This window comes from Passer montanus, unplaced genomic scaffold (genome assembly GCF_014805655.1).
Source record: "Passer montanus isolate IOZ18808 unplaced genomic scaffold, ASM1480565v1 scaffold106, whole genome shotgun sequence".
Taxonomy (NCBI): Eukaryota; Metazoa; Chordata; class Aves; order Passeriformes; family Passeridae; genus Passer; species Passer montanus.
The window spans coordinates 2,647,004-2,660,744 of record NW_024357170.1 but is presented as its reverse complement, the minus strand read 5'-3'; the positions used below and the strand labels follow the sequence as shown (position 1 = coordinate 2,660,744).

Sequence of the window (13,741 nt, the reverse complement as noted above, 5' to 3'; positions counted from 1 at the left end):
TGGATTTCCCAAAGAGTTTTAATTCCTAGCAAAGTGTACAACAAAGTGAAATGAGGGGGGAGAAAAAGAAAAAAAAAGGCAAGAACACTACAAATAGAAAACAGGTCTCCAATATTTCCTCAGAAAGGTTAAATAATTAAAAAGAAAGCCCAGAACTTTCAAAGCAGTAAAATCAGTGCCACCAACATACCATGCTCAGTTTCAGCTATCATAAAAGCTGGTTTGAACGTCACCAACATTGCATTTGGTCCTACAAGGTGCAGTCAGAAACTTCTAACACAGGACAATCCAGTGTTTAATAATATGAATGGGATTTAGTTGCAATATTCTAACCAATAATTCTAACTGAAGATTTTGGTATGCTTTTCTGAATAATTAACACCTTACCTGTAACACAGGAACCTTCAATGAAATAATTTTCTTTACAGTTTTTCCAACCTTTAATCATCAGCCTCTAGCAGTTGAATGGTGAAGCTGAAAAACTCTGCAGTACTTTACTAATTGTTAATGTTTACACATGCTAAAAGTGGAATTTGTACTGTGAGGGCAGGCACAGCTGCCAGCTGCAGTCCACAAAAGAACTACTTAATAATACAGCCAACTTAGCAATGATAAGGGCCAGTGGTTTTAATTCACTCTCCCTGTCATAAACGTGAAATTACAGAATGATTGGTAGTATAATTGGAAGTTCTCCCGCATTTCATAATAATTACTGAAGACACTGTCAGTCATTTGATGTAAGTAATATATCCCAATTTTTTTTCCCTATATATCTGTTAAATACAGCATTAAAATACCAAAATAAAAAATACACACTGGGTAGTGGGAAGCTCTTTCCAGAAGGGCTGGGGACAACCTGCTGCTCTCCAGCTCATCATTTCCTGCTGCCAGGAAATGTACATAATATTTTTGTAAAGCTTTTTTTCCCAGTGAACATTTCTTGTGTAACTTAGCACAACCAGTGTGGCACTGGACAACTGGAGGGAAAGTTATTTCCATCCACATGTGGACAGAGTTAATAATGATGCACCCCAAAGCATTAAAAATAGCAAGAAAAGCTTCAGTTTATTTATAGTTTAATGTTAAGAAAATAATGTTTCTAATAACATCATCTGCCTCACTCAGCTGCTAACTGGCAATGTGGACACAACGTAAAAGAACTTCACATAGATGAACACCCCACAAGCCAGATGAATAAGAAAACAGGAACACCAACACACTGAAAGCCCTCCCAACAAATGGCTCCTCTAAATGCACCCTCCAGCCCAGGGTAGAGCCCTCCAAAACTTGAAGCCAACAACCCCTGCATTCCTGCAGATCCCTGCACCAGACAGCCAAGGCTACCAATTGGAACCTGAATCCACACCCAAAAATCTCCCCCAAAAACCAACCAAATAAAACCAAATAACAACAACAACAAAAAAGCACCAAAGAGGGAAAGTTGCTTGCAGGATTGAGGCCAAATAGTGCTACTTGGCCTGTTCGTTGACAGCTTTGCAGTCTTGACACAGATGGAAGAGCCAAACTTTGCACTCCCCTTTCCACACCTGAGGAACTCAAAGGAAAATGTTCATTGCAATTATGCACATAGTGAGTGCTCTTTACATCATGAGAAGCCATGAATGTTTAAGACTTCTTCATTTGGGAGCACAAAGTTTTAAATCAGAAAAAAACTGAGTTGTGTGGATTTTTCTCAAAACGTTATTTAAGTCTCCACTGCTTCCTCATCTTCCAGAGCATCTACATGTTTATATTGTTTCCAGGCCTTTAAATTACATTTTTTGAGAATGGCTCCTAGTTGATTCCCGGGCCCCACTTCATATGTGTAAGGAAATTCTGTTCCTTGCTTTCTTTCGTACACTGAATGCATGGTCTGCTCCCACAGAACAGGTGACACCACCTGCTTCACTAACAGCTTCTGAATGTGCTTTGAGTGCATGTACTTTTTGCCATCAACATTGGAATACACACAGAGCAGCGGTTTCTGAATTTCAATTGATTTTAGGACTTCAGCCAGTGGCTCTACTGCTGGTTCCATAAGTCTGGTATGAAAAGCCCCACTGACTGGAAGCATTTTTGTACGTTTAAAATAATATTTTCGTGCATTCTCCTGCAAAAATTCCAAAGCCTATAAAAGAAAGAGAGAAGTGAGTCTTGCACAACAAAGGTTTTCTCAGTCACCCCACAAGAATCACCTCATCAGACTTACTGTGATAAAGGGATTCCTTTTATCAGTTGTTCCCTACCTAACTACTGAATGCATGCTGGAAAAAAACCCCACAGATGAAATACTTTTGTCTGGACAAACTAAGGCCATATATAACACCCACACAGAAGTGCAAAGTTAGGGTCTTTAAAAAGTGAAATGCTCAGTTCAACGGAAGAAATAGTTACTCTGAAGCAATACCTGTAAGTGTCCTGCAATGACTCTGCTGTCTGGAAACAAATAGTTTGAAACTGTGCACACGGGGTTCTCTATACCCAGCGATTCACAGTGTTTACGGGCTTCCAGGCAGGCAAATTTGTAATTTGCCTCTCGCCGACCGACAACCGAGAGCATTCCACTGGGGACAGCCTCTGACGCCTTTTGCATGGCTTCGGCGCGCACTTTCACCGCGTACAGCGCTACGGAGAGAAACAGAGATGCTGCGTAAATATGAGCGCGGGCACCTGCGCGCAAGAAAGGGCAGTTGTTCACTCGTTGTGAAACGTCAATGCTTTTAATGCCGTATTACACACGTTAAAGCAAACAGTCGAAGTAAAAAGTAAAATTTCTCCTCTAACTAAAAATAAAAAGCAGGAGGGACACAGTGATAACAGGCAACGCTTTGGAAACAGCACGGGCCCGGGCTGGGAGACCCTAGCAGGGACTTCCGCACGTCCCCTAGGCACCTTCGGCAAAGCCCAGGGCTCCAGCGAAGACCAGCGCCGCGAACTCCCCCACGCTGTAGCCGGCGGCCGCCACGCAGCGCTCCACGACCTGCGGGGACACAGAGCCGAGCACCGCCTCAGCAGCACCGCGGGACAGGCCCAAGGGGCCGCCGCCCCGACCCCCCGCGCCCAACGCGATCCCTCACTTCAGGCTGCAGGTGGTTGAGCTTCTCCACGGCGGCCAGGGAGGCGACGAACACGGCGGGCTGGCAGTGCTGGGTGCGGTCCAGCGCGTCCCGCGGCCCCTCCAGGCAGAGGGAGAGCAGGTCGTAGCCCAGCACCTTCTCGGCCAGGCGGTACATGTCCCGCACGCCGGGATACTGCTGCAGCCCGCGGCACATCCCCACGAACTGGCTGCCCTGCCCGGGGAAGAGCAGCACCGTGCCCTCCCGGGGGCACCGCCGCTCCCGCCTCGCCGCCGCCGCGTCCGGCTCCTCGGCCTCCACCGAGCTCTGCAGGAGGTCGCTCAGGGTCGCCGCCCGGTCCCCAGCGCCGGGGCGGGAGCTGCCCCACCGCTGCACAGCGCCGCGGAGGCCGCCGCGCCCGCTGCAGCCACCAAGCCGCCATGGCGCTGCGGCCCAGCCGCCCATGTCCGCCGCCCGGGAACGGGCGTTGCCACGGGGACGGGGCGGCCCCAGCCGCCGGGCCGGGCGCCGGCACAGGGGACGGGAAGGAAGGGAGGAAGAGAGGGAGATCGGTCGGGCCGCCCCAGCGCTCGCCGCCCTCAGCCCTGCGCACCGCCCTGGGGCCGGCCCGCGCCAGGCACCTCCGTCCGCCCAGCGCCGAGAGCCCGCCCCGGGGCGGGGGAGCTCGCGCGGCACCAGGGGCGGTGCTTGGATGTCCGGGCAGAGCAGGCGCGACCGGCGGCAGCAGTAGCGCGGCGCGGGAGGAGGTAACGCCGGCCCTGCCCGCGGCACGGCTCGGGACGGGACGGGACGGGACGGGACGGGACGCTGCTCGCCGGAGGGGCCTCCCGCTCCCGCCCTCGCGCGGGTCCTGGCGCTCCCGGAGCGCTGCCGCCGCCGGGACCCCGCCGCGACCCGGACGCCCTCGGCTCCCCCGCGGGTCGGCGGAGAGGGTTGAGGGAGCGATCCCGCTTCCTGCTTCTGGCGACAGCCCCGTGCCGGCCAGCCGGGATCCCCCGGGCAGGACGGGACCTACGGTGCCGGATAGAGACGGGCAGGGCGGGCCCCGCTCACGGGCGGACAGGACTTGGGCAAACACTCCTGGCTTTTCCGTGCCGGCGTTTAACATGGAAAGTGCTTTAAAATAAACAAACCAAGCCACCAAGCTATGAAGCTTGTTCTTAATTTTGATCCGGCACACGAGCTTTTCAGTGGTTGACAGCTGTGCGCGCACCGCAGAAGGGCAGAACCTGTTCCTCTGGTCCCATCGGGCCGGCGGCTCTGCCGCGCACATTGGCTCTCGGCACTCGGGAGAAGTTTTCACGCTGCTATTTAACTAAAGGTATATCTTCCTTCAGTGTCGCCGAGGAACATTTCTTTAAGGGTGAAAGAAAGGGCTTTGGTTTTCAATTCCGAGTTTTTGAGTGATACTTATAAATCAGCCCAAATTGCACTGTGATATAATTGGAGCGTTCAGCGCTTAGATTATTTTTTAAAAAAAGCGAAAGTTGGCGTGCCGGAGTTGCAATTGTGTAACGACTTTGCATGAAGTAAAGGTTGTGAAACAGTATCAAGCATTGAGTCAGAGCAGCTCAGTAAAACAGATTGTAAATACGGCTTGGGAGAAGGAAAATGTGTTATAATAGCAAGAAATTATGTTGACTTTTAATTTTTCTCACTCTTCTATTCTCTGTGCTATTTTGTAAGATGATTTCTTCCACTTGTATCAGCCTCTAGGTAAAATATCTGGAAGTGAGCTGCTCAAGTTAACTGAAATGTATGGGCAGTAACATAGGAGATATATAACATATATGTGACCATATCCCAGCCCGTGGCTACCTCTACCTGTAACATAAGCATCAATGAGAAGAGATTGAGAGTAAATGGCAAATTCTCCCAGCAAAAATCTTGCTCCAGTATGCATTTCAGTTCCCTGTATGTGAATAAATAATAGATTTATTTGCACAACTTGTGCTCTGCCATGTTGAAATCTCACTGGGGAGTGAGGTTTTTTTGTTTCCATCTGTACACTTTGCATTATAGTCTTCAATAAATACCATATTGTAAAAAATTATAAATACATGTTATAAACATGTATTATACACTTATTAGATATTTATATTCTATTTATATCCTATAACATTTATTGTTTGAAGTGTCTCTATTACTTGAGATTAGATACCCTGCTTTTTTTTCTTTTGGTGGTAGCTGTATTTTTTGTCATAGGCTGTGATATAAATTTGATTTTAGTGTTGCAGCTTCCCAGGAATTAAACCCACAACACACATAAATAGTTTATCAATATAAATGAAGTATGTTGTCTTTAATTTTTCAGACAGCTATCTTGGGAAGAAGCCTTCTTCCAGGGGAAAATTTGCATGCTGCCTCTCAGACCTGGGCAGAGCCTTATTTGCCCTTAAAAAAATGTATGGTAGAGGATGAGAGGGAGAGTATCTGTCTTGGGGATCCCTTCTATGGTATGGTCCCAGCTTTGTCAGTCTGTCTCCAAACACTGGGCACTGGGAACCCCCAGGGCTGCCAGGGTGATTTAGCCCTGCTGGGTGATGTTTGTGTTTTTAATGCGATTTTTAAGCCCCATGTGATTGGTAGCCAGTCCCAAGCTGCACAGAATGGAACTAATCAGAAGTTTTATCAGCACAGGAGTATAAGGAAATGGGATGAAAGCAGTTGTCCTTTCCTACCTTCCTTCTCCTTCCTGCTGACAGAATGCCCCAAGGAGGGAAAGGCACCTGTCTTTCAGAGACCTTCTCAAGGCAAAGAAGTGTTTCCGTTCATTTTTCATCAGGCTGAAGCAACCCAGCTGCTCTGTCATGATGTATCTAATCCCACCCACAGAGCAGCCTATCCCTTTCTTTGGGTGCACAGTGTTCTTTCCAGAAAGAGGACACAGAAAGCTTCTGGTAATTTTTTCTTCATGTTATGCTACCATAGAAAAACAGCAGAGAGAAGTCCATTAGGCAGCAAGTTTAACTACTGCAGTTTTTTTCCCCCTTTATTTTTACTTTATGTAGCTGGAACTAACTTTGGGTAGGTCAGATATTTTGAATACCTAGAATAATTACTCTAACATGTATGTAAAGCAAAGAAGCCCTCACTGCTGCAACTGCCTGAAGTCACACTAGCACTAAACAGAAAAGGGGTAGCATGATGAAGAATATGTTGCATGGCAGAGATAAGAAGTGGAAAAGAAGTAAACAAGTTAAATGTGTATGAGAAGAAAATATTTCCAACCTTGATGGTTCTTGGAGGCGGATATCTGCTGGGTACACTGCAGATATCATTCACAGACATCTAGCATTCTTCAGTATGAAAATGTGGGTGCAAGAATATTGTGCAACTCACCCTGGAGCTGGGATATGATTGGGAAAGTAGTTATTATTTCTAGGTTGAGTAATGCTGCTGCAGCCAGTGGGGCTGTGTTAGCAAGTCTGTGGTGTTCAAGTTCTCACCGATTCATTTCAGATCATCTGCTGTACACTGAAAGGGAAGGCAGGGCTGATGAACCTCTGTGCTCACATTACCTTTAGAAAATGTACAGGGTGTTCTGTACACATTGCACAGCTCTTTTACTGCACAGGTAAACAACGACTGCAGCACTGGCCAGTGCACTGACTCTGCAGTGCATCTTGCCTTTTATTCATTCTCTTGCTAAAGACCTACATCAAGTAATCAGACAGACAGATGTGACTTCTTCCATGCTATTTTCTGAGTTGCCTGTGCTTTTTTATGGAAAGTTGGTACCAGTATTTAATTTTTTGGGAATGAAAACACAGGAACTCCCACTGCTGACAGACAGCTATGGTCTTGCTGCCAGCACACCTTGCTGCATGGTTTCATTCCTCCTTCTCCTTGCAAGATAGAGTATTTATTCACTAATTTAGTTACTATTTATATTCACTATTTATTCATTCACTAATGACTGCCACTGAGCAGTATTGTTTCAATTGTATAGTATTTAGCACTTTCAGCTTACAGAACACTTTCAGACTTTGTTCCCTGGGAGGAAGTTGACAGAACCCCTGACAAAGTCTGTTGCTGAATGCTGTGAAGAGACCACCCTTATATTGTTAACATCAAATGAATGATTAAAGCCCTTTGGGTTCTTGCTTATGACTTTCGAAAAAATAGTATTTGGCAGCCACTCTGGAGTTGCACGTATCACAGCATGTGTAGAGAGCTAAGCCTGGCCTCCCTGCAGGCAAAGCAAGAGTTAAAAATTAGTGAGATCTTATTAATTTTCAATTTCTGACTTAACCTTTGGGAATTACTCATCTGAAGGCAGCTAAAGAGAATCATTGTGCTCAGCACTCTTGTTCCCATCACATCTTGTTGCTCCTGCAAATGGCACTTGCTTCACATCCCAGTAAAAGCAGAGCCTTTCACGCTGTCAGTGGGGATGACAAGTAGTGCACACAGCAGCTGGCAGCCTGCTTCCTTGGGAAATAACAGCACAGATCTAAGTGCAGGACAATAGGGGAACTCCTCTGCTCTACTTAAGATGCTTCCTCATAAGTGGAATCCACTAGGCAGCAATGAGCCCTGCAGATTTTTCCTCCCTCCCTTGTCCATCCTCCACCTAAGACCCAGCTGGTCCTATCACAGCAGAGTACCACATTGTCTTCCCCTTCTTCCCTCTCCCCAGCCTCAGTTCTGAATCCTTTCCTGCTTGTCTCTTTTCACCCATTCAGTCTTTTGTTCAGTTTTTGACCCTGACTTGTATCTCTGATGGCTTTGTCTGTTGCCTTTTTTGTGTATATTGCTATTCATTCTCACCCCAAGCCCACAGCCCAGGCCTACCTGCCCTTTCTTGTTTACCCCTCTCAACCTTTCTCAACCTGTCTGCCTTACCAGTTGCTCCATGCTCAGTTTGCCTTCAAAACTCTGCTCTGCTTCTATCATCAGGATTTCTCTCCATCCCATGCAACCTGCATTGTGGTTCCAGTCATTGAAATATCACATTAAATCTGTGTGGGCAGAGCCCTGAGTGCAGGGACAAAAACCATAATGCAAGACCTTTCTTGCTGCCCAAGCTTATCCTGATCTCCAAATAGAAATTCACCAGGTCAGAGCTGTGACAATGCGACCTCATCTGTGCAATTTCCTATTGGTTTAAGCACATCTGTCACAAGTAGGATTTCCTCTTCCCCACTTCCTGCCTCCTCATCCCAGCAGTCATGGCTAAAGCAACAGAAGCTTTGAAATCCAGGGAAACACAACAGCCAAGACACTATCAATATGGCACTTTTCTCTGACAAGTTTCTGAAATGCTCATTGATTTATTTTCTCTCCTGTGCCTTCTGCAGTTGCTCTTTCCCCACTGCTGCAGTCTCTCACAATCTCTCTACTGCATAACAGATGAACAGGAATTGGGTGTATTTGCTGACTATATATTTGAAAAAATATAATTCAGTTCTGCCCTTTTTATCTATTGTAGTTCTAATGTTTACATTTCAGTAAACTAAGCACAGCTCTTCTGTAGTATTTGGCCTTTGGCCAGAAAATCTGCAATGAAGCTTTTTTCTCCTTGCTTGCTTGCTGGTTTTCCTGCTGCCTGTGCCTTAACTAAAGCAGCATGGCCCAGCAGAGCAAAGCATTACTTAGCCCTACTTCTGTAGGCAAATTTAATGGGCTTGGCAGCTACAATTGCTGGAACCGATTGAATGCTTCATGAGGGAGCCAAAGGTGTACTCTCCATGTATCCAGATCACCTTCCTTGTTTAGCAAAACATCAGTTAAGTACTTACCTTCTCATTGTCCTCCCTGGTGTTTGTGTTCCAAGGCAGCTTCTCAAGTGTCTGCTACTATTCACATCCTTCTGGCTCCCACTGAGCATCCTGAAGATGACATCTTACATTATTTTGCTTGAGCACAGGAAAGCACATGCTCTTTTTTTCCTTGGCTCTGTCACTTCATTGAGGGAATGGGCTTTTTGTGAATAGAGAAATACACACTTCCTACTGCATTTATTTATTTTCCAAGTGCAGTTCATATAACATCAAACTGCTTTATTTCTCTGCCATACTTATTGGTGAGGATATTTCTGTTGGTAAAATTCAGTAATCTTCATGCACTTAGCTGAGAGAGAAGTAAAGGCCCCACTTCCCTCTGGCTCCTCCCTCCACAGGGACAAATTCCTTTACAGGTACAGGTAAGATTATGGTACAAGATCCATTAATTTCAGCTGCAGTCTCTCTCAGTGACAACACTAGCCTGTGGATCAGATCTGACATGCCTATTTTTAAAATCTGTTAGAAATGGAAACTTTTGCAGTTGCATTTTAAAAGTTCTCTACCAATCAGTGTTTGGTTTTGTTTCAGGTTCACTGTCTCAATGGAAGTGGTACCAGCCTGGGCCCCAGCAGTAGGTTTCACACTCCTGCCACATGCAGGAGGATTTTTAGGAAGCAATATAACCAAAAGGGAAATCCCAACATGGTATCAAACTCTACAGAAGCCATCCTGGTGTCCACCTAACTGGGTTTTTGCTCCTGTTTGGGGAACTCTCTATACATCTATGGGGTATGTTTTTCACATTGTATTAAGGCACTGGCCTGATCTCTAAGTTCCATTTGGTATAATGCTGGACCAGAGGATATGACTGTACTCCTGTGGCTGTATGTTTGTAAGAAAATGTGTCAACCTGCCTCTTTAACAGGTAAAAACTTGTTTTGGGAGTCATGTGTGGGTTTGATAGGACATTTTGTGTGCAGAAGTATCTGCATCAAAAGCAGGAGCTTGAAAAGCTGCCATTAATTTGCTTTCCTCATTCATTCTGAGGGGAAGATCTGCCAAGCTGGAAACAGCAGACAAGGCAGCACTGGGATTTCTTCTAAGTATATCCTTCATAGTTTCAAGAAAATTAAAAAAAAAAAAAAGGGGTGGGGGAAATTGTGATAGAAGTGATCTAACAGAGCTCAATAATGGAATGGATGAAACTGAATGCTAGACTGGCACTCCCATGTTCTCTCATTTCGGTTTCATTTTCTTTCCAGAAAAGCTTTGTAATTTTTATAGCCTCATGTCCTGTCCCTTCCTACCAGACTTCTCCTTTCCTTGTCCTCATACAGACTGTAGTTTTAAACTTATTTAAGTGGAATACTTTTGTATTTGAAGAGTTAACATTTGAATGAGATCATTACTGATCTGTGAATAAAAATATGCCTTTTATCAAGGAGAAAAGAGGTGGGTGGCTTTCCCAACTTGCTGCAACTTGATTGCAGAATCTGTAACCCTATGTCTGGATTCCTCACTACAAATCCGGGTAGCAGGTTAAATACCTTAAAGTCCAGATTGTGACAGTTTATAACTTATTTTGGTAATAGCAGAATCAGTGTATCCTAAGGTGGATGGTCTTATACATTCAGTCCAATGAAAAGATCATACTCGCTACCAGCCTTCTCTAATCCACCATGCACACACATTCCTTGAATGACCAAGACATTTTATTCCTCCAGAATTTCTTAAATATTTGGAAAGCAACAAATAACTAACAGCAAGATTTAATAAGCTTACCTGTCTTTCTTGACACAGCTTCATCGATTTGTACTTCACAGTATTGGTCTGAAGTTGAAGTCAGGTGTATGAACAAGTTGAAGTCCACACTGTGCTTTGGAAATCACTTAGGAAACCGAAGTTTCTAATGCTTAATCTGCCCCAACTTTATTCTGTTTTCATTATTCTCTGCAATCAAACTGCCAAAATAGCAAAGCTGTATTGTTCAGTCCCTGTGAAAGTAATGAAAGTGACCAAAGGGTTCTTCCTGCTCCCCATACTGAACTGTGCTTTGGAATCCCACTCAATACCATTCATTTTTTTAATGGTAATTAATTTCTTACATCTACTTAAAAACTGGGGTTGGATTTATTTTAAAAAAAATCTTTAAAGCACCATGTCCCAATATCAAAACAATGTTTCTTTGCCGTTTGCATCTTAGACTTGTTTCCATTTCAACACAGTATTCTTTTTAAAAACAAATGTAGTAGGTTATCTGCTTCTATGCACTTAAAAGTAAGAATTCTGGCATAATTGGAATTTTTCTCTCTCCAGGTTGTTATCCAGAGCAGCTGATCAAGCCTGTGCTGTCAGTTACTTTGCCAAGTAGGGCTTAGATCTCTCAGTCTTCCCAGTTAATCCAGACTCTGGCACTGAACTTATTTCATGGATCAAGAATGTGTGGTAGCTTTAAACAATGTAGTGAATGACACATCCCCTTTTGCTTTCTGCAGATACGGCTCCTACCTTGTGTGGAAGGAACTGGGGGGCTTCAATGAAAAGTCAATGGTTCCTCTGGGTCTGTATGCAGGGAACCTGGCATTAAACTGGGCATGGACTCCAATATTTTTTGGAGCTCACAAAATGGGATGGGTAAGTGGAACACTTAAAGTATTAGCATGAATGGTTTGTGTCATCATCTTTTCTCCCTGAAAATGGGCCTGAATACAAAACGTGGCTTGCAGAACTTTTCTAAAATTCTCTTTAATGCATGCCAGCAGCCACCTGAGAGAATTTACAGATCTAGACCATCCTTAAATTGATAAGATTCCAAGCAGCTCTCTGCCAGCCTTTGATAAGAGCTTTCTGTGACTACAAAACAAACATTTATACCTTATTGCAGTTCCTAGGTTTCTCTGGCAAACAGCAGTGATAAGCAGCTTATTACAACATTTTTCAGGTGATCAACACCCCTTTTAGAAAAGACTCATTTTCTGCAGCTCTCTGAAGAGAAACCACTCAATTCTCAAAATAAGAACTGGTAATACAAAAAATAAAATAGCAGTACATGCAATGCTGTAACAGGGAAAGACTGCAATCCATCACAGATTGATTCACACCTCATCTCTTCAGGTGACATGAACAAACTGGACAGGTTTGCTTGCTCCAACTTACTCTGGGAAGTGTCTCACTGCCCACTAAAGAGGGTATGGGTGAGAGAGACTTCATTCTCCCTCTCTGCTCCTAGCTGTAATGCCCTTTCTTGTATAGTTTTATGACTCAAAGTTGTTTGTAACTCAGCAGAAATCTATGATCTTTTTCTGCTGGCTGGTTTTCTGAGAAGGATTTAACACACAGAGGGATAGAATAGGTGCCAGAGCTAGGTGGAAAGTGACACATAGGAAATACAACGAGTAAAACAACACTAATCACCTTCTGTGTTTCAGGGGTTGGTGACTCTCCTGCTTACAACTGGTACAGCAACAGTTACCACTGCTTCCTGGTACAACATCAACAAAACAGCAGCTTATTTGATGGTTCCTTATTTAGCTTGGCTAAGCTTGGCTTCTGCACTCAATTATCGGATCTGGAAGGACAATCACAAGAAAAACTCTGAATAAGCAGTTTTCAGCCAAAACTATCTTTTTTCCATAATAATTTTTTATATGAAGTTATGGCCTTAGTTTAGTTTTAGCTGAACTACTTTGCCCTAACTTTGGTATTTACAAGTTGACAAAACAAATACAACTTTACTAGGCAAGCCACAAAGGGGTGTATGCCTGACAGGGTTTTATAGCAAACTAAAAGAAAGTCTTGATTGAAAAGTGGTAAGTGCCATATTCCAGTGTTATATGTTACATGACAAGAGCATTGTAACCATTACCAGAAGAAAGCAGGGACTCAAACTTCCTTATGTTCAGAGGAAGAAATCCAGCCACACACTTAACAGTTCCAGAACGGTGTTCCTAACAGTGAAAGGGATGATTTTGGCCTGAATCTTTCATATTTACCACTAGGCACAGTGCTTTTGTGCTATGATATGTCCCACTACAGCCACCAGATATTTGTCTTCTGGCCATTGTACTTGTACTTGTTTAAGACAAGCTCTTTTTAACAATTTGTGCATTCCCACTTGGAAGAACTGTACGTGCATTCAGCTAAATGCATTAAACTACATGTAAACTTAATAACATTGTTCCTTGTTCCTTGCTGGTATTGTTTTAAATTGTTTTGAGCAGAAAAACAATGAAAGCAGCAGGATGCTACAGCCTCAAATACAGGCCCTTCATCTCATCTCCTCACCTTTGCAATGGCCAAGATAAACCAGGAAATTCAGAGCACCTGTAAAGAAATTGTGAGAACCCAGTCACAACATTTCTTTGATCAAATTTAAGTAAGGAGCCCAAACCATTTCAGGTTCCCCTGAGCAGCAGGCCAGCATGGTGTGAGCATCACTTCTGGCTGTGCAACCCTGTTCTCCCTTCTGCCTCACCTCCACAGCAACTGGATTTTTCCAGGTTTATTTCTCTAGCCTATGCTCCAGTCAATGGAACAAAGCAGGTTCCTGCAGACTGGCCTGAAATAGCCTCAAATATTCCTTTATGTTCCTGATTGTGAGGGACAACGTTGCTGCATGTTTGCAAAGTTGGAAGCAAGGTTTAGAACATACAATTTCATAATTGTACTTTCCTCTCAAGCACATCCTAATTGTTGCAAACTAGCTTAAATAATTACTACCCATACAATATATATGTCCTGGCAGGCAGGATAATTTTTTGCAGCTTGCACATAAAATAGCTAAATTTCAGCCAAGTGACCTTTATTTGAGAAAGATTCATTTCAAATGGGCACCCCACTGCCAAATACCTCTTAGGCCCTAAAAGTCCAAAGACTGTTTGGGATTCTACCAGAGTTTTCAAAATTCCTTTAATTCCTTTAGGTTTCTGCATTCCT

The 13,741-nt window shown here is 44.2% G+C and overlaps 2 protein-coding genes across 3 annotated transcripts; one reads left to right on the top strand and one right to left on the bottom strand.

Moving 5' to 3' along the window:
• Nucleotides 1-3,656, bottom strand: MCAT (malonyl-CoA-acyl carrier protein transacylase). Its single transcript, XM_039721231.1, has 4 exons — nucleotides 3,078-3,656; nucleotides 2,893-2,980; nucleotides 2,408-2,625; nucleotides 1-2,128 (listed from the first exon to the last, which is right to left on the bottom strand). The coding sequence occupies exons 1-4, from the start codon at nucleotides 3,519-3,521 to the stop codon at nucleotides 1,706-1,708; spliced, it is 1,173 nt and encodes a 390-aa protein (XP_039577165.1). The 5' UTR covers nucleotides 3,522-3,656; the 3' UTR covers nucleotides 1-1,705.
• Nucleotides 3,657-3,720: 64 nt separating this feature from the next.
• Nucleotides 3,721-12,975, top strand: TSPO (translocator protein). 2 transcript variants are annotated; one of them, XM_039721239.1, is made up of 4 exons: nucleotides 3,721-3,823; nucleotides 9,395-9,595; nucleotides 11,302-11,440; nucleotides 12,235-12,975. In XM_039721239.1, the coding sequence occupies exons 2-4, from the start codon at nucleotides 9,408-9,410 to the stop codon at nucleotides 12,406-12,408; spliced, it is 501 nt and encodes a 166-aa protein (XP_039577173.1). In that variant the 5' UTR covers nucleotides 3,721-3,823; nucleotides 9,395-9,407; the 3' UTR covers nucleotides 12,409-12,975. The 2 variants fall into 2 exon arrangements, with proteins under 2 accessions (XP_039577173.1, XP_039577183.1); XM_039721249.1 differs by lacking the exon at nucleotides 3,721-3,823 and adding an exon at nucleotides 4,264-4,398.
• The last annotated feature ends 766 nt before the right edge of the window (nucleotides 12,976-13,741 follow it).